At 36.8% G+C, this 18,628-nt stretch overlaps 1 protein-coding gene across 2 annotated transcripts; it reads right to left on the bottom strand.

Annotated features, from left to right (window-relative positions):
* Window positions 1-6,106: 6,106 nt before the first annotated feature.
* On the bottom strand, window positions 6,107-15,244 carry LOC103443978 (probable LRR receptor-like serine/threonine-protein kinase At1g53440). 2 transcript variants are annotated; one of them, XM_070819349.1, is made up of 25 exons: window positions 15,147-15,244; window positions 14,962-15,053; window positions 12,543-12,717; window positions 12,385-12,456; window positions 12,228-12,296; window positions 12,068-12,133; window positions 11,906-11,977; window positions 11,642-11,713; window positions 11,489-11,560; window positions 10,897-10,968; window positions 10,733-10,804; window positions 10,567-10,638; window positions 10,339-10,410; window positions 10,157-10,222; window positions 9,938-9,997; window positions 9,789-9,824; window positions 9,659-9,702; window positions 9,037-9,404; window positions 8,212-8,410; window positions 7,945-8,118; window positions 7,511-7,629; window positions 7,186-7,396; window positions 6,845-7,073; window positions 6,597-6,735; window positions 6,107-6,465 (listed from the first exon to the last, which is right to left on the bottom strand). In XM_070819349.1, exons 2-25 carry the CDS (start codon window positions 15,038-15,040, stop codon window positions 6,112-6,114), a joined length of 2,964 nt encoding a protein of 987 aa, XP_070675450.1. In that variant the 5' UTR covers window positions 15,041-15,053; window positions 15,147-15,244; the 3' UTR covers window positions 6,107-6,111. The 2 variants fall into 2 exon arrangements, with proteins under 2 accessions (XP_070675450.1, XP_070675449.1); XM_070819348.1 differs by having other exon boundaries at window positions 14,962-15,233.
* Between the last annotated feature and the right edge of the window lie 3,384 nt (window positions 15,245-18,628).

The following is an 18,628-nucleotide window of genomic DNA, read 5'->3' as shown; positions in this document are numbered from 1 at the left end:
TGAGAGATGGGTAAGTCGTATAGGTCACCATAGATGACTTCGACTTGCGTACTAGTATGATTTATTAATCACATAATTATTAGATATTGCTGATGAGATGTTGTATTATGGTATATTTACGATATTTTCTTGAAATTATGCAGGTGTTGTAGCGAGGGATTATAATGTTTATATGAGTTCTATTAAAATTTTATTTACAGAGCCACTCACCTTTGTCTTGTCTTTACCCTCTAGGTCTTATTAGCTGAGCTTCCTTATCGTCGAAGATTCGTGGCGATCCTTAGTATTGGAGATTATTTTGAGGGTACGATTCTTAAGTCATTCTTCTGTACTTGCTTATGCTCTAACGTCACGTGTGAAGTGAGTTCATTCCCGCTCACAGGTGTACTCTGATATTTAAGCACTCTTAGGTTTAAATTTATTCACATTCTTCCACATCATCATCACACTTTATGGCTTCGTCACATTCCAGGTGTCGGTCAGCACATCTCGATTCGAAGTCCTAGTGGACATTCCAGGTCGGGGTGTGTCATTGAGACATAAACAAAAAAAAGGCAAGATTTGTTTTGTAAAATTACTTTATTTTCTTTAACTTTTTTTGTTGTGATAGAAAGCAAAATTGTCTTTTTACCTTTTTTTTATTGACAAAAAAAGTTTTATTAATATGTAGTTTAGATACTAGCTGACTGGCACACGCAATACAAGTGTGAAAGCCCTTTGTAGCCCCACGGTGGGAAGCCTTCTTGCCTATTTTTATCAAATCTACTGCCATACTCATATTTTTTTTAAGCTTGATGTGTGTGCGCGCCAATTTTTCATTTTTGTCACTCAATTCACTGGATTGTTAGTATCCATTTATTCTTTAGTTTATAAAACCCTAATAAGCTTAAAAAAACCCCCAAAATACCATCATTCCACCCCATCACCTCTGTCAAACGGTGCCTGACACATCCCGGCCCGGGGCGGATCACTTCCTGGGCCCGCTCCACCACCGTAGCACGATATTGTCCGTTTTGGACCCTGACCACGCCCTCACGGTTTTGTTTCTGGGAACTCACGAGCAACTTCCCAGTGGGTCACCCATTATGAGAGTGCTCTGGCCACATTCTCGCTTAACTTCGGAGTTCTGATGGAACTCGAAGCCATTAAGTTCCCAAAAGGCCTCGTGCTAGGTAAAGATGATAATATATTAAGGATCACTCTCATGGGCGATGTGAGATGTTACAATTCACCCCTCTTAGGGGCCCGACATCCTCGTCGGCACACTTCCGGCTAGGGATTGGCTCTGATATCATTCTGACACATCTCGACCCGGGGCGGATCACTTCCCAGGCCCGCTCCACCACCGTAGCACGATATTGTCCGCTTTGGACCCTGACCAGGCCCTCACGGTTTTGTTATGGGAACTCACGAGCAACTTCCCAATGGGTCACCCATCATGGGAGTGCTTTGGCCACCTTCTCGCTTAACTTCGGAGTTCTGATGGAACCCGAAGCCAGTGAGCTCCCAAAAAGCCTCGTGCTAGGTAGAGATGTGAATATACATTTAAGGATTACTCCCCTGGGCGATGTGGGATGTTACAGTGCCTAGTGAAACATATCTAAGGGTGGCCTCATTGAACACTCATCGCACATGCACACCCTTCCACCACCTACTAGGGCTAGTTCAGAGATTTTTGAGGTTCGGGACAATGCCAAAAAATATGCCCTCACTTCATATAAAAATTTTATTTGTTTTTACACGTAAGACATTGATTAAATTATATTTAGAAAAACACTTCAGACTCAGTAATTTAGAAACACAGAAAAACTAATTTATTTTGTATTGAAAAAAGGAAACAAAAAACTTCAGGCTTACAAGTAGATAAATTATGAGTTTTGTCTTCCATTTGAATTTTTAAAGTGTTTTTGTATAAATCGTGAGGTGTTTTTTCTTATTTACTAACCTCGTCAATATAAAACAAAACAAAAAATGATATTTTTGAGTTTTTAGGGATATGTTTAAAAATAGCAACATACATAGTTACTAGCTCGTAATTAAAAATAAATTAACAACCAAACAAAAAATCATAAAAATTGAAAAAAATAAACATGCACATAGCATTTCGAACTTAGGACCTCTCGTTAAGTTTAAATACAAAAACCATTGCTTCTAATTAAATTTCTAATCATTTGGCCAAATTTTATAAATTATACTGTTGTGAAAAGAAATTTGTAAAAATTGGAATTTAAATAAGTACACATGGTGTTTTGAACCCAAGTCCTCCTCATTAATTTCAAACAACAAATTCACCAGTTCTAGTTAAATTTCTTTGTCATTAAACCAAATTTTATAAATTTATACTATTATGAAAACGTATATAAATATGTCACACTAATAATTTTGGAGCTTCTAATTTTTTTGGTCCCCAAAAGGTCGTCTTGCCCGCATTGGGCCTGGGCCAGCCTTGCCACCTACCTAGCCCACCCTATGCGACCTAATCTCAGCAATTCGACCCACCACCCACTCCTTCCAACCACTCATGATCTTGTTCCTACATGCCCCGTCCTCTGAGACCCATCCCAACCAAGCCCAACCCCGATCCCGATCTATGACGTCAACAAAAAAGAAAATAGAGAGATACAATGAGAGAGAACAGAGGATGTGGCGAGGGTTGAATTTCCAACAAGGGCTGTTATCATTACATGACTGTGAGATTCATGTTAAAAACAGTAAAATTTATGTTCATGTAATTATTAAATTGCTTATAATTTTTATTTCAATTCAATTTTAATTAGAGGGTTATATTAGTAATTTCATACAGTTTTGGTTAACAACTAAAGTTCTATTTATATGTGGTTTTGATAAAAAAAACAAAATTTTTAAAATGAGTTTTTTGTTTTTCATTTTGTGTTTACATTTCTTTCGCTTCCCTTTCATCCTCATCCCTCAACTGTTCTTCTTTCTTCTCGTTGTCTCAGGTCTTTCTTTTTAACCTCTAACATAACTGATAAAGAAAACATTGAACGTAGATGAAAAACAAAATAAAGGTTCAAACAAGCCAAACAAAACTAACTCGGATGGTTCGGCTCGAGCTTTGCACCAACAAAAACTGTAATTTTGTAACAAACCACAAGCTACACTTGTTATTCGAGTAATCTAATTATTCTAATCTAAATTGCTGCTCTAACAAGTATTCGGCCTCTTTATAAACGATGTGAATGAGCTAATTGTCCATTCTAATTACTTTCTGATACATGGAATTTGCTTATTGCTTGTTAGCATTTGTTATTCCATTCCACACATGGAATGATGCTTGTTTCAACCAAACTCACAGGTGAAAATTATGGCACTTGGTGTCATTCCATGTCAATTACACTTTGTGCGAAGAACAAATTAGGGTTTGTTGATGGACATGTCGAACAACCATCCGTGAAGATGAAGCCCATAGAATCTGCTCTTTGGCAACGTTGCAATGACATGATCCTCATGTGGATACTCAATACGCTTTTCGGCAACCTGGCCACCAGTGTGGTGTACATGAAGACAACCAAAACCGTTTGGGATGATCTTCGAGAACGTTTTTCTCAACAAAACGTGTCTCGTCTCTTTGAAATCCATCGTGATATGGCAAGTCTTGCATATAATCAACAACCCATCAACGTGTATTTCACCAAGCTTATAGGTTTGTGGGATGAGATGGATTCCTACCAAACTTTTACGCCATGTTCTTGCGGGGTTGTTCAATCCAACAATGAACAAGTGGCGGGAACCAAAGTGTTGCAAATTTTATTGGGCTTAGTACTGGTTTGGTACTGAGGTGCTTTTATAAAAAATAGGTATAAAAAAAAAGTTAAGCTCAAAAAAATGTTTGGTAAACATTCAAAAACAGCTTATTTTCACAATTTTAGGTGAAAAAAAACTAAAAACGTAAAGCAGCAAAAATGAGCTTATTTTCACAGTACAGCGAAAGCAATTTTTTTTCAAAACACAACAATATCAAACTAGGCCTTAGACGATTCGTGGACACAGAAGCAAAGGCAGGAAAGGGAGATCCTCCGAGAGGAAACCGTTGCACTGTTCCTACTGTGATAAGGATCATCACATTATTGAAACATGTTGGAGGCTCCATGGGTATCCGCTGGGTCACCGTCTTCACGGAAAATCCAGTGGTTCAAGCAGTTTTGGTGGGCTCGACAACAATCTGAGCGGGAAACTAGCGGTCAACAATGTGGCGTTCCACTCACAACAGAACAGTTCCGTCAACTTTTGTCCATGATGAGCCAAAAATTGGGCCTTGACTCTAAGTGCAAATATAGCAGGTTGGCCTTCTTTTTTCCAATGGGTTATGGATAGTGGTTCCACTGACCACATATCTCGTCATCCGTTGACTAATGCAACCACAAATCGGCCTTTACCACTAGTGGCCTTACCTAATGGGACTTGGGTTCCCATAAATTCAGTCGGCACCTACAGTTTTGGTTTCAAGATATCACTTTATAATGTTCTTGGAATAGTTCTTTTTTTTTTTTTCAATTTAATTTCCGTTAGTCGGATAACTCGATCATTGGGATGCTCAGTAACCTGTTATCCTGATTTTATATTTTACAAGACCTGGAGACAAGGATGATGATTGGTTGGGGCCAATAACGTAATGGGATTTGTTATTTAGTAGACTCCAAAGAACGAACATCGCTTACAACTACCTCATCTCCCAAGGTATTTTTTGTCACGTGGCACCGTCGACTTGGTCATCCTTCACCCTTCAGACTACAAATGTTAGCTAAAAATTTTCCTGAAATTTTCCATTTTGCGAATAAACCTTGTTGGCAAAACAAACTGGATTGGATTTCGGATTAAGTCATATTGATACTAATCATGCTTTTGAACTTATACATTGTGATATGAACACAACTAGCATTTACAAAGTACTGCTTTTTTATGTAAATATTTTTCCTCACATCTCTTTACTGTTGTCTGTAAATGGTGAGACAAGAAAACCTTCAAGGTTGGGGCCTTAGAAGATATCTCAATGGCATCCCCATTTTGTATAGAATAGAAGACGTGAAAGCCGTCGATATTCACGACACCTTTACAAAACCATGTAACATCCATGGACGGATGAGATTTGATTAATCCATGCATCAACCTTGAAATTTTTTTATTACAAACGGTCAAGTAAATACTTGAAAAATCCTACAAAATTGGTAAAATGTGCAAATCCTTTCTCTCTTCTTACTTCTTATTTTTCGCATTCATTGAATTTTATTTTTTCAGTTGAAAGAAGTAATATTTTCTTATTTTCCCAATTCTTATTTATAAAGATGAATTGGAAAACAAAAATCAGGCAGACCCACAAAGTGTTCAAACGAAAGTTATCGACTTTTGCATCAAAACGTTAGTTACATTTTGCTTGTACCATGAAAATTGCCCCTAAAACCAAACGGACCCAAACTTGGGTCAGCTTAAATTGACGGCACATTATATTGATGAGGACTGGAAACTACAAAAGAAAATTCTGAATTTTGTCACACTTGATTCTACTCGTATGGAGGACTTGCTATCAGAAGTAGTTATCAAATGTCTGATAGACTGGGACATTGACAGTAAGTTGTTTGCCTTGACATTTGATGTTGTTCCACCGATGATGACAATTGTTCTAAGAATCAAAGACCAGATCTCCCAAAACAGGCCTCTCTTGGTCCATGGTCAGTTATTTGATATTCGCTCTGCTGCACATCTTCTAAATTCAATTGTGCACGATGTTTTGGAAGCAGTGAGAGAGGTGATACAAAATATTCGATGAAATATCAAACACGTAAGAAGTTCACAAATGACACAAGGGAAGTTCAATGAAATTGTTCAGCAAGTTGGAATCAACATATATCTTATGTTTGAAACAGCTATGGAATACAGGGGTGCATTTTCTCTCCTGCCAGAGCGCTTCATATACATCAGCTTTAACTGACAGAATCGGAATGGACGAGGTTTGTTACAGTTTATTTGAAATTTCTTGTTGAAATCACTGATGTTTCTGGCAACAAGTGTCCAACTGCAAAGTAAATATTTTCCCGAGACATTAGTGATTTCAAATGTTTCAAGTCCCTAATAACTGTGCCATTTTCTTCCTATTTAATTGTCTTGGCGGCCTGAATGAGGATTGACTTGATGGCTATCATCAAGAGCTGCAGCTGAATCATTCGATGGCCCTTCAAGTGTCCCAGCGCCCCCTCTCAAAATAGACTGGAAAACTTCATCCATCTCAGTACTTGATGAGGGATTGGGGCCTAAGACGAACTCTGGAACAACAGCCTTACCTTCACGCATGCTCATAACTGCAGACATGGTAGGCCTAAGCCTTGAAGTTGAATTACAGCAGTGGAGAGCCACATTGATTGTAGCTATCATCTCTTTATTGTTGAATTCTGAGCCCAACCTTGGATCCACTAAGTTCATCAAATTCCCCTTCGATCTGAGAGCATGCGCCTGGAAACATGAAAAGAACAAAAGAAAAATAAAGTGAAATTTTAGCAAAGAAGAATGTAAAAAAAAAAGCCTTCTATCTAGTGGTAAACGACATCAACAAAATCCAAATTAGAGTTCAATTAGGAAGTTACCCAATGAAGAATATAGAGTCCTCCTTGATTTGATTTCTTCTTCCCACTAATAATCTCTAGTAGAACAATTCCAAAGCTGTAAACATCTGCTTTATCAGTAAGATGACCCTGATTTACATATTCTGGTGCAATGTAGCCACTGCAAAATCATGAAATCATCACATCAATACAATACTTATAGACATATGCCGTAATATAATTATATTGGAAGGACAAATATAAGAAGAGAAGTAAAAACAAGGACTCACAAAGTTCCAACAGGATTGGTGCTTATATGTGTTTTATCCTCTTCGGCAAGTTTAGCCAATCCAAAGTCCGATATCTTCGGGTTAAGATGTCTATCAAGCAATACGTTCGAAGCTTTTATATCTCTATGAATAACCCTCAAGCTTGATCCATCATGAAGGTAAGCCAAACCTTTTGCTATACCAACACATATCTTATGCCTCGTTGGCCAATCCAAATCCAACCGATTTACTTTTGCCCCCTCAGTTTGTCAAGTTAATCAAAATCAGTCATAATTTTGTGCATAAAATCTTTTATACTATATGCATGGACCAAATGAAATGTAGGTGTAAATGATACTTACCAAACAAAGCATGATAAACGCTATTGTTTTCCATGTACTCGTAGACAAGGAATAACTGATTTTCTTCAATACAATATCCGTATAGGTATACAAGATTAGGGTGTTGCAAAGCACATAGCTTCTCTATCTCATTAAAAAATTCACGATTTCCTTGGGTTGATTTGGAAGAAAGCTGCTTAACAGCAATCTGTGTTCTATCAGCAAGAATGCCCTGCATTTGACTTAGATAGTTAAAACAAATATCTTCTCTATGGAGAAATTAATCATAATTAGGACTGCTATTATTAATCAATTTAGAAAATAAATTATTTGTTTCGAAGAATACCTTATAAACAGTACCAAAACCACCTTTACCAATCATATTGGCTTGGTGAAAGTTGGCTGTGGCATCTCTAAGTTCCGTAAAGGTAAACTTGCGAGTTTGTGGTTCCACACCTTTCAAATCTGCATGATAAGTTAAACTCATAAGAAATTGTTGTGTCTAAGAAAAATTTCAGAACAATATCATTGTTTTATCTTAAATCCCATTACGGTTTGAAGGCCTATAATTTAACAACTACTTGGACCTATAGGCAGACATACTTTGCATCATGAGTTTAAAACATATAATGTACTCTCGGAGCGTTCAATATCTGAACAACTATTGTCTTAAGAGTGTGCACTTAAATATGCATGAGAAGTCAGAAAAGAGGATAAATGTTTTTCTTAGCAATGGAACAATGAAAAGAAAATGCAATATAACGGAGAAACAAAAAATACCATTCTCCAATGTTTTCTGTAGTCCTACGAGGCATCCCTTGATCCAAAGAATAACGAGCACTATTAATATGATGGCAACTGCTACGCTCCCTCCAATTTTAACTATTGTGCTTATAGGCAGACAACTCCTACCATGCGGTATGGTGCTTACACTTTCTGTTGGAGGATCAAAGTCTGCCAATATAAAGTATAATTTTATTAGAATAAATGTAAATCTAATAGATGAGAGTTTACTTGTAGATATTCAACAACATAGGCAAAACTTACTTGGTGTCACACTAATCGCAGATATAAGAGGCCCATAGACATCTCTATAAGGAATGGCAGTCGTTCCCTTTCCTGCCCAATATAAGTGGATCTCTAGTGTGCTACCAGGAACAGTAACATTGTTGAACTCTTTGACAATTCCCTTACCAACACCTCCTGCTTCGTCCATAATATTAAAGTCTTTCTGGACCAAATTCCCCTGCACACCAATTTCAATATGTAACAACATTAATTCTAGTTTCATATTTCAATTCCACTCGAGAAAAGTCATACAATAGGGTACCAACTGCAGCTAAACCTATTGCGACATACAACTTCCTAAAAATGAGTATAATATACTAATATACCTAAGACTAGCTAAATACTGCCTTCCATTTCCCTCCCAAAAATAAAAGAAAAGAAAATTAGGTGGTAATAAGATCAAATTGATGAACTTCTGTTCAAATGATGATTGAAAGCCTACATGAAGTGTATGAGGCAAAGAAGGAAAATTGAGCAGCACTGACTTAAGGCTTAAACAATCAGATGAGAGAACTTAAAAAAACAGGTTTACATCTGAAGGTTCTGCATTTCTTTTAAAACTTCGTATAAAATAACACCCAAATAAAGCAGCTAGACGACATATAACCTTCCAAATATGTGTCGTGCTCTAATCATACCAAAAGAAAACTCATGTACAGTTTTAAGACATAAAGTGTGATCTATAATGGAACGCGCTAAACAAACTAAATGCTGCCCATTGAAGTTATTGTGGTGTTTGACAAAAAAGGGGTAAATAAACTAGCAAAGAATCACAAATAGTAAGTGAAATTCACTTGTACTCACTTGAATTGAGATGTCAAATAAGCGTTTTCCGAGACTGCTAAATGTCTGGTCATTTGTGAACATTATTTCGGAAAAGTAGAGCCGCACTTTGTACCTGCCTTTTAGCATGCAAAGGGCATAATACTTGAGTGATATAGGGGCAATGCGTGCTGTTTGATAAAAATCTAGACCGGTGATATTCAAAGATAGCGCATTTGTTGCAATGTAATTTGCATTAGGCTTGTGCATGTACAGCCCCGTGCTGCTATAACCCCACTTTTGAGACGACGAAAAAAAGCTTGATGGTCCGAAAGTGCTTAAGTCCTCTTCATATGTATGACCATCAAACTTCGTCTTCCTCCCTCCACAATTGATAAATATAGAATGGTCTACATGTGTGATAAGAATATTATTAGAAATTTATACTCTACAATTCATATGTATGACACCTATAATGACGATAAACTCATTAGTTTTTGCATGTTTGTTAGACCCCATTCGAACATTGACTCAGAGTTCTCAAACTATCAATTCGATTAACAACGTGCAACATCCAACAAAAGTACAAAAAAAACGTTGAACTACACAACCAACCAATTTACAAAGATAGACGAAAGAAAAAATTAAATGAACTTAAACTCACATTTCGATTTTGAGGAGCAAGGAAGGCCCTTCTTCAAGCACCACCTACGCGTTGAAAGAATTAAGGCTCAGTCATACATGTGTCTTATGATGTTTGATAAACACAGAATTACAAGTTTTGGTGAACTTACGAGTTTTCTAGAGACGAATGACTAGAAACTAGATTCCTGTAATAATAAAGGGAATTAACAAATAATATCCGACGGAAAAAGAGCATAAATAAGTACCTAATGAATTTAGCCAATAGCATAAAAAGAGGTTTGGATATTGATAGACTTACACGGTCAAATGTTGGCAACTGACGGAAGGTGAACCCGTAAAATTGTTGTATGACAAGTCCCTGCAACAGATTTTGTGTGGCATTGATGACAACTCTAAATTCATATAATTGAGAAACAGAAAAGTGAAATTGAAATTGAAGTTTGCCAGCATTTTGCGTTAAAGAAACAAACACAAATAAAGCAAAACTTCATAGATTAGTGTTAGAGTATAGACTGACTGGTGACGTTTGCTTTGCAATATCCCAATTGGTACTTCTCCGGTCAATATGTTGTTGCTCAAACAACTGCACACGTAAAAATTAACGGTCAGTGAAATGTAAATAAGGCTGACTTGAGAAATATTTAAAAATAATGTGTACTGTTTGCACCAATAAATGAATGTTTCATTTGACCGACTTACAGGAAAGATAGATGGCGAGCACGTTCAATCGTCTGTGGAATTTCTCCTGTTAACTTGTTAAAGCTCAAGTCTCTACAATAAAGGAGAAAGAACATCATACTAACATACATCAGAGGTTTGTTTTGAACTTTTGAAGGTTTATTGAATCCAAAAACTCAAATTCTTGTTCATTTTGGCAATAGTACATGTATACATCTATACAATTATGTTGATTAGAAAAGCACTCACAATGTTAATAGCTTTGTCAGCTTGCCAAGGTAATTTGGGATTGTACCACTAATTGAGCAATTTCTCAAAATCCTGTGTCACAGGAATACGAACAAAAATTAGAATAATTGCGTCAGGGATTACACTGAAGTACAATTTGAATAAGTTTATGCGATATGGAACTCACACTATCTGGATATTTTTCATATATTTCAAAGTAGGAAAAGGCATACTTGGACCATTCAAATCTGATATCATCCTGATACATAACAGATCAGAAATATTTATTTGTTATATGGTTGAAGAATTGGAATACATAATGATTACAAGATAGAGGAGCAGTGGTCTCACAATTCCTTTAAGTATTTCAATGAAGATATGGTGTAAGGAATAGGGCCTTCCATGGATGTACCTTGCAGATCACTGCAGTAAATTTAAGTTAACTCTTCAGCCGAAAAGTGATAGGATACAAGTATATTGAAAGGAAAGGAAATGCAGGAATGAAAAGAAAATGCAGAGAAAGGAAACACAAAACAGAAATCATTTCATTTAATCCCTATCCTCTTTCCTGATGGCTCAATGCCCTTATAAGGCTAGAAAGTAACTAAAAGTGACTAAGAAGCTTCTTAGTACCAGATTAGCAGTAAACCTAACCATAACATGATCCCTATAGCAACATTCTTAGTCTTCTCATTAAAAACAATGCCATTGTATGCACATATTCGATTGGAACGTCATGTGACAGCGAACTTGTTCCATGTAAGTTCTCTCCTAAAAGAGATGTATATATACAATGACATTAGTTTTAAGGAAGATTTTAGAAGACTGTTGAATAACTCGGTACAATATATCTAAAGATGATCCTAAAAGAAACGTTCACAGTAAAAGATGGGAAATAAAGAGTAAAAGATGGGAGATGACGACAATGAAGAGCAACACTCACAGTTTTTGAAGTTTACTCCAGTTTCCAATAAATTCAGGTATCTTTCCTGATAATTGGCTCCCACCTATCCTACTGCAGGCATTAAAAGAAGATGAGAAATTCAGTGTAAAAATTATGCACATTCGTACAACCAAGCCATTTTGCATCACTTACAAATCAATTAAGTTCTTCAGATTTTCGAATGACTCTGGTATCGTTCCAGTAAAACTATTCGCAGAAAGAAGGCTGTTGAAAGTAAAGACTTAGTTAAGAAAGATAATCCAATGAATTTGTGACAGTTTTACATTACATGTTACAAAAAGAGTTTAATCACTACAGAGCACTTGCGGTGAGAAGTCATACATAATAGCAAAAGTTTCATGAAATTTGGATTTTGAAAAAGTTTGGCAAAAATAGGAAATGAGAATGCAATCTTACGGTCTTTCCAAGTGAGTCAACCTCCCGAGGTTCTGCGGAAGAGGCCCTTCAAATTGATTATCTTCCAACACCCTGCAAAAAATGTATTTGTCAATCAAGGTTATGCATGTTCCTTCTTTCTTTTAATTATCAATAAGTAAATAACATTAATACAAAACTTACAGCTCTCTGAGCAATGTAAAGTCACCAGCAGGAATTGAACCACTGAGTCGATTCCCTAAAAGATATCTGCTGCAACACACTAACAACAATTACATGACATGCCTAACATATATTACAAGTACCCACGCGGCTATTATTTAAGGTCCTCAGAGTCACTTACAGAGAACGAATGGGACACCGAGAAATGCTGGCAGGGATTGATCCACTAATGTAGTTGTGAGTGAGATCACTGTTTAATGTGAAAAAGCATTAGAAATTCATCTCCATAATCCAGTTAATGTGCATAACACATTCAAACCAACAACGTAATCACTTACATTTCTTCCAAATGAGTAAGGTCCCCAAATTCCTCAGGTATAACTCCGGTTAAATTCAGACCCTTCAGCTTGCTGTGATACCGAAATTCAAGCAACAGTTAAAACTTATTAGTCAGTTGTACTTAAAACAATAAAATTTGAAGCCCATAAAGCCTTACATGATTCTGACATGGCAAGTGTTGTTTGCAAAGGAACACTTGCAAGTGACATTGCTAAAAATGTGGGCAGTGAAGTATTTGAAGAAGCCTACCCCACCATCTTGGCAAGAAGTTTGGCTGATATTTTTCCAGTGAGGATTATGTAATTTTCTAGAAATTGTTTCGAGAGTTTTCACTGTCACATAAACAAAAACAGCTCTTGAAGTTCATCACTTGCCAAAAATCACACGCAATGAAAAAGACATGGTCAATCATACATGTTAACCCTTCAAAGGCCTAACTGAATAAAAAGAATGCTAAAAATCCTTCACTTGTTACAACTTATTTTGATCAGAAAAGCATAAAAGTACATGTTTACACCAATAAGAAATTGCCACATCGTATAGGTAATAAGAAATTACCATATTATGCAATTATTGGTGCCTTGTGGGGCAATCGACATGTACCACAAATCAAACAGATGAATCCTTTATTGCCAAATTATGCAATTTGCACTCATATAAATTGTTTGAGAACCATTATGAAAAAGACATTAATTTTTATATTGGTTTAAACATGTACTTTTATGAAAGATAAATATTATATTCTATGCCCAATTCCAATTTTTATGGACTAGCAGAAAATGAAAACAGAAGATTGGGTAACAAATGGGCTGAGGAGAGGACATAATCTCGCCCATTAGAGTGCAACCCAAAGTTTCTCTGTCATAGATTCATTCCGCTCCAAAGAGTAATGATATTCTTACCATAATTTTATATCACATTTCTTTATCATCTTAGGTCAGAGAGGAGTTGAACAAACTACATCATTTAATTTCAATTTTTTTATTAATTAAAACACTTAAATAATCTTAGGTGGCAGAAGAAGACTTCTCGTATACCACAATCATCATTTAATTAACAATTTTTTTTATTAATTATTTATTAACATTTTGAAATTAAATACTAATTAATTTAGATGATGTAGTTGTTGCCACTGGTATACAATTGTGGTACAAAAATATGATAAGAATAGTATTATTGGCTGGAAATCGGAATGTCGGACTTTTAGTCTACTGGTATCGACGTGTCGTGTGTGGGTTGGAGATCTTCTGATTGGTGCTCAGTGAAGTGCATTTTCGTAAACCAGAAACCCTAAACGGCAAAACTCGAATATACGTAAACTTGATATGATTGCAATATTGAGCCTGCGCGCGATTTCCTATGATTGCAATATTGAGTAGACCTTTTTTGGTGGTCTGAGGAGAGAGAAGGGAGTAGGTGGCCGCTCCCTCCACCTCAACCTCCTCGTCACTCATTCGAATCCCCCACCCTCCGTTGCTTTCCTCCTCTTCCTTCCACCTCCACCCAAGTCCTTTCTCTTCTGGAAGAAGCATGGCTCCAAGAAACTCTCCCCCAACATTCTCGTCTTCTGGGACCTCTCCGAAGCCCAGTTCGGTTCCGGACCCGAACTTCAATCCGGGTTCTACATCTCCGTCGTCGTCGACAACGAGATGGAGGACGGGTCGGACCCGCTTGCCGCCGGCGAGAAGAGAATACCGCATCGCTCGTGGATCATAATCGGGTCACGGAGGGAGACGGCGGCGTCCAAAGCCTGGTTAATTAATAGCCTCGGCCTTCTAGAGCATGTAGGATTTGAAATTGAAGGTGGGTTTCGGGGATTCTTCTGTGAAGGTTTCTTGCTTGGTGAGGATAGCGGAGACGGCGGAAGCGGAGGCGGGTCGACGACGGTGTGGGGCGGCGGAGGAAATGGGTATGGTGGTTTTGAGCGGGTTGAGGAGGTTGAAGGATTGGGAGGATCTGAATCTGCTTGCTTGATTCAACATTGAGCAGGTCCGGAATTCGACCCATGAGCTGAAGAGAGGACATAATCTCGCCCATTAGTGTGCAAGCCCAAAGTTTCTCTATCACAGATTCATTAGGGTCCAAATCGGTATGTCGGAGATATTCAGATCGGTGGAAAGTCGCCAGCTTTAGGCGACACGGAAGCCGAGACCTAAACTACAAACCCTAACCCCAAAACTCTAATTAGTGTCGGGTAAAATGTCCATTGCAGTTTTATATAAGTGGTAGAACCTGAAACAGAAGAGGATTTGAAAGCTTCATGCTTTAACTTAAGATGGCCATCTCCTAGGGTCTGAAAATTCTAAAAATAGAAACTGAAACAGAAAAGACACTGATGCAGATGAACAAATACAAAAACAAACAATGAGGAAACTTTCAAATTTCTTTGTTTTCCCAGAAAAAATTCTCAGGAACCAAACAGAGCTGAGCACTTCTGACAACACAAAACCAACAGCAACCATCGTCAAAAGAGCAATAAAAATCTTCACAAAATCACAAAATTATCATTCATGTTTGCAGTAAAACTTGAGAAATGTAAAGCGAGAAGGAAAATGATGGTTTTATTTTGGGCTAACCTTCTTCCGGAGGCAGAAGCTGAGCACAACTCAAAACCAGCAACCCGATCAACAGGACGACAATCACAGAACTTGACATTGTCCTCCGATCACTACACAAAAACAGAAAACAAAGAGAGTGTGTTGGTAACTTTGTCATGGATCTTCATGAGAGAAATATAGACAAGAGCCGTAAGGGAATGGACCAGGCAGGCCGGTTCTGCTGTCCCTAAAATGGTGTCTCCCTTTGTGTCTCCTCAATAATAAAAAACCTCTGCTAACTTTGTGTGTGGGTTTTTGTTTTAGATGGTTAATGGTTTTTTTTCTGCATGTCATGGATCTTCATGAGAGAAATATAGAGAAGAGCCGTAAAGGGATGGACCAGGCAGGCCGGTTCTGCTGTCCCTAAAATGATGTCTCCCTTTGTGTCCCATTTTTATTTGTCTGACACGTATCGTTCACCTTAACAGTGGTAAACTTCTGGTAAGCTTTATTATTTTCTATTGAGAAATATGAAAAACCTCCAAAATACCAACCATCCCAGGACAAACTTCTGTTAAAGGGAATTAAACGTGTCAAATACATAGACAGGAGACATAGAGGGAGACACCATTTTAGATACAGCAGATCATTTAGCCGGTCGACGCTACTAGAAGAAACTGTGGAACTTTTCAGATAATGAGCATTTTCTAAATCTGTTGCGGGGAAAAGCCACCTTGGTGGGAATCAAAGGCATTTTCACACCTTTTTTTATTTTTCCCACGTCTTGTTGGTTACCCATTTTCATTTATAAATTAACCCTATATATTTTTAGACCTGGTAATCTGTCCTTGGGACCCACATTGCAACATTCTTCTTCTTGCTGAACGAACGGTGATGTAGGTGCCACGTGGTGGATCGAAGAACCAAATGGAGGGCATGGTTGCGAGTCCATATTGCTTCCGATGAAAAGAAAAGTTAATAGAAATTCAACGTTTGGAAAACAGAAAAAAAAAAAAGTTTTTTTATTAGCACCCTATAAATTATTGAATACATCTCATTGCATGTTTAATGTTAAATGACTTCTATAAAATGATTATTTAAGCCCTAAAAAGTTTATAAAAAAAAAAAAAAAAACCTTTATCTTCTTCCTGCAACCCAAATCATTTAATAAGATTTTGACTTTTTTTCTGTACTTTCCCTTAGTGCTCATATTCTCTGGTTAGTTATTCTTAATTTAATTTGTATGATGTAGTTATGAACTTCTCGATCGAAGTGATTCTCCAAAGAAGCAAAAAGTAGAGAAATACAGTAGTCTGTGCAGGTTGCAAATGTTCATTTCCCCTTCCTCTTTTTCGCAAAGTTTTATTTAGAGGTTGCAAATGTGCTTAAGACAAAGACTTAAATTTTATTTTATTTTTTTTGGGTACAAGATGAGGACTTGAGGTGGATTTTGGTGTGGGGTATGTGGGGTGTGAGGGTAGATTTGGTTAGTAAGTAGGGTGTATTGAGATAATTTTTAGTTTAAAACGTAAGTGTGTGGTGTATTAAGTATATGGGGGTGTATTCAACAATATGAGGGAAGTTAATATAATAAGCCTAAAAAAAAAATAGAAATTCAACGCAGTTTGAAACTTAATTTTTGTTTTTTGCCAAAAATGATAAGCAAGTGACCACAACTTGGAATTCCGTGAGCTATAAATTTTCGTAGGCAATACGCTATATGTTATTATAGAGGAGATTTTTTTTTTTCAAATGTTTTTCACTTGTATAATGACAGATGACATATGTGCCCGTATTCTGGGTATATTGAAAAATCTTTCCAAGGACCGTGGCCACTTTATTTGAATCCACTTTAGGGTTTCTTGTTCAAGTATCTAGCCATTGTAGTTTAGCAAGAAAAAACTGTTATAACAATCATATAGTTCATACCAAACTAATTACAATTACCATTGAGCTGGAACTAAGAACTTTGCTTAATAGGTTATGGATGTTGGAACCTGTTTTCCTTCTGTGCTTGTTAAAAGATTCAAATTGCTAGCACTGTTAAAGATTCAAGTCGGCATGTACAAATAGAGGCACCGTACCGGCCATCAGGCCACAATTCAAATACCATTCAAATTCAGCAAATAGCAAAGGTCAATGCATGTATACACATTGAGCAATGCGAATGTCTAAAAAATTGTTGGTACGTAACAAACCACTGGTATAATTCCAATTTGGGTAATGCTATAGAGTGCTAACTTTGGTACTTAACAAACTATTGGTACATTATATACTTCCAATTTGAGTACGTTATGTAATGTTAATTTTAGTACGTAATAAACTAATGATACGTTATATATTTCCAACTTGAGTACGATATAAAATGTTTATTTTGGAACGTACTTGTATGTTGGTAAGCTATGAAATAATTATTTTGGTCCATAACAATACGTTGGTATGCTATGAAATGTTTATTTTGATGCATAACAATATGATGGTACGTTATGAATCCCTAAAAGTGATTGTTACCAATCCTCAAACCAACTTGACTAACTTGTACCAGCCTTTGTAAAAAAGAACTGGAAATAATGAAACGTGAATAAACGGAGTGCTGGAAAATAAAAAGAAAAGTATTTTAGAATTTGATTTAATTAGTAATTTTATATGATTTAATTAGGATTTTGATATTATTTCATTTGGTCTAGATTTTCTTGTCTTGTAGACAAATAATTGTTTTGATTTATTTTCTAGTATTGCTTCTTTATAATCTTATAGTTCAAGCATATATGAAGGTGGAACTAAGAACTTTGCTTAATAGGGTATGGATGTTGGAACCTGTTTTCCTTCCCTTTGTGTTATTTGTTGGTCCATTGTGTACTATTAGAACAATACTCTCCTTCATTTCCACGAAGACAGTTCTTATTCTTCACTAACGTGATATCATTGCACTGTACACTAAGGATATGAGAACCATTCATATTCTTTATCATCATTTATATATTATCTCTAAAAAACTTCCTTCAATTTGGGAGCAGTTTTGTGACAGCCCGTCCTGAATTATTTTATCGGTGGTGTGGAAAGACTAAAGTACCCTTAGACGTTGTGTAGTAGTGTGGTTTAAGTTTGGGTTTTATACTAAGCTAGTTAGTTCCTAAGTTTTTGGAACTTAAAGTTAGTGGTTTGTTGTGTTAGTAAACCAAAGCTGGACCACACACACTCACACACCCAAACTCCCATTGACCTTTCTCTCTCCTTCCCTCTCGGTTTTTCTCCATTTTCCTTACAATTGTACAGACAAACTTCAAACTAGATCATTTCTTCACAGATCAAGGTTTTTGAAGTCATCTTCGTGTTCCTTATGAGCTCAGGAACACATCCATGCCATTTTTAGAACGTGAGAACTTGTAAAACCCAAGAACCCAGAATCTCAGATTTGGGTCACTATTCATGCACTCGTGATTGTGAAGTTTTCAAGGAGTTTTAAGGTCATAGGAAGCCTTGAAATATCTTCATGAAGCTCGGGGAAGAAAGTTGGAGTGTTTTGGACGTCGGGAAGTCCCAGTTCGCAAGTTTCAAGTTTTGGCCGGATTATCGAGGTTTTTCCGGCGAGATCCCGTGGATTTTAGGGCTTAAAATTGGTAAGGTTTTGTTCTACTCGTTGTAAGCTTCAATTTGGTATAAAATTCATGAATTTTGGTTGAGAATCGAAGAAGATATGAAGGTT

This window comes from Malus domestica, chromosome 03, assembly GCF_042453785.1.
Source record: "Malus domestica chromosome 03, GDT2T_hap1".
Lineage (NCBI taxonomy): Eukaryota > Viridiplantae > Streptophyta > Magnoliopsida > Rosales > Rosaceae > Malus > Malus domestica.
This window is presented reverse-complemented; position numbering and strand designations above follow the sequence as displayed.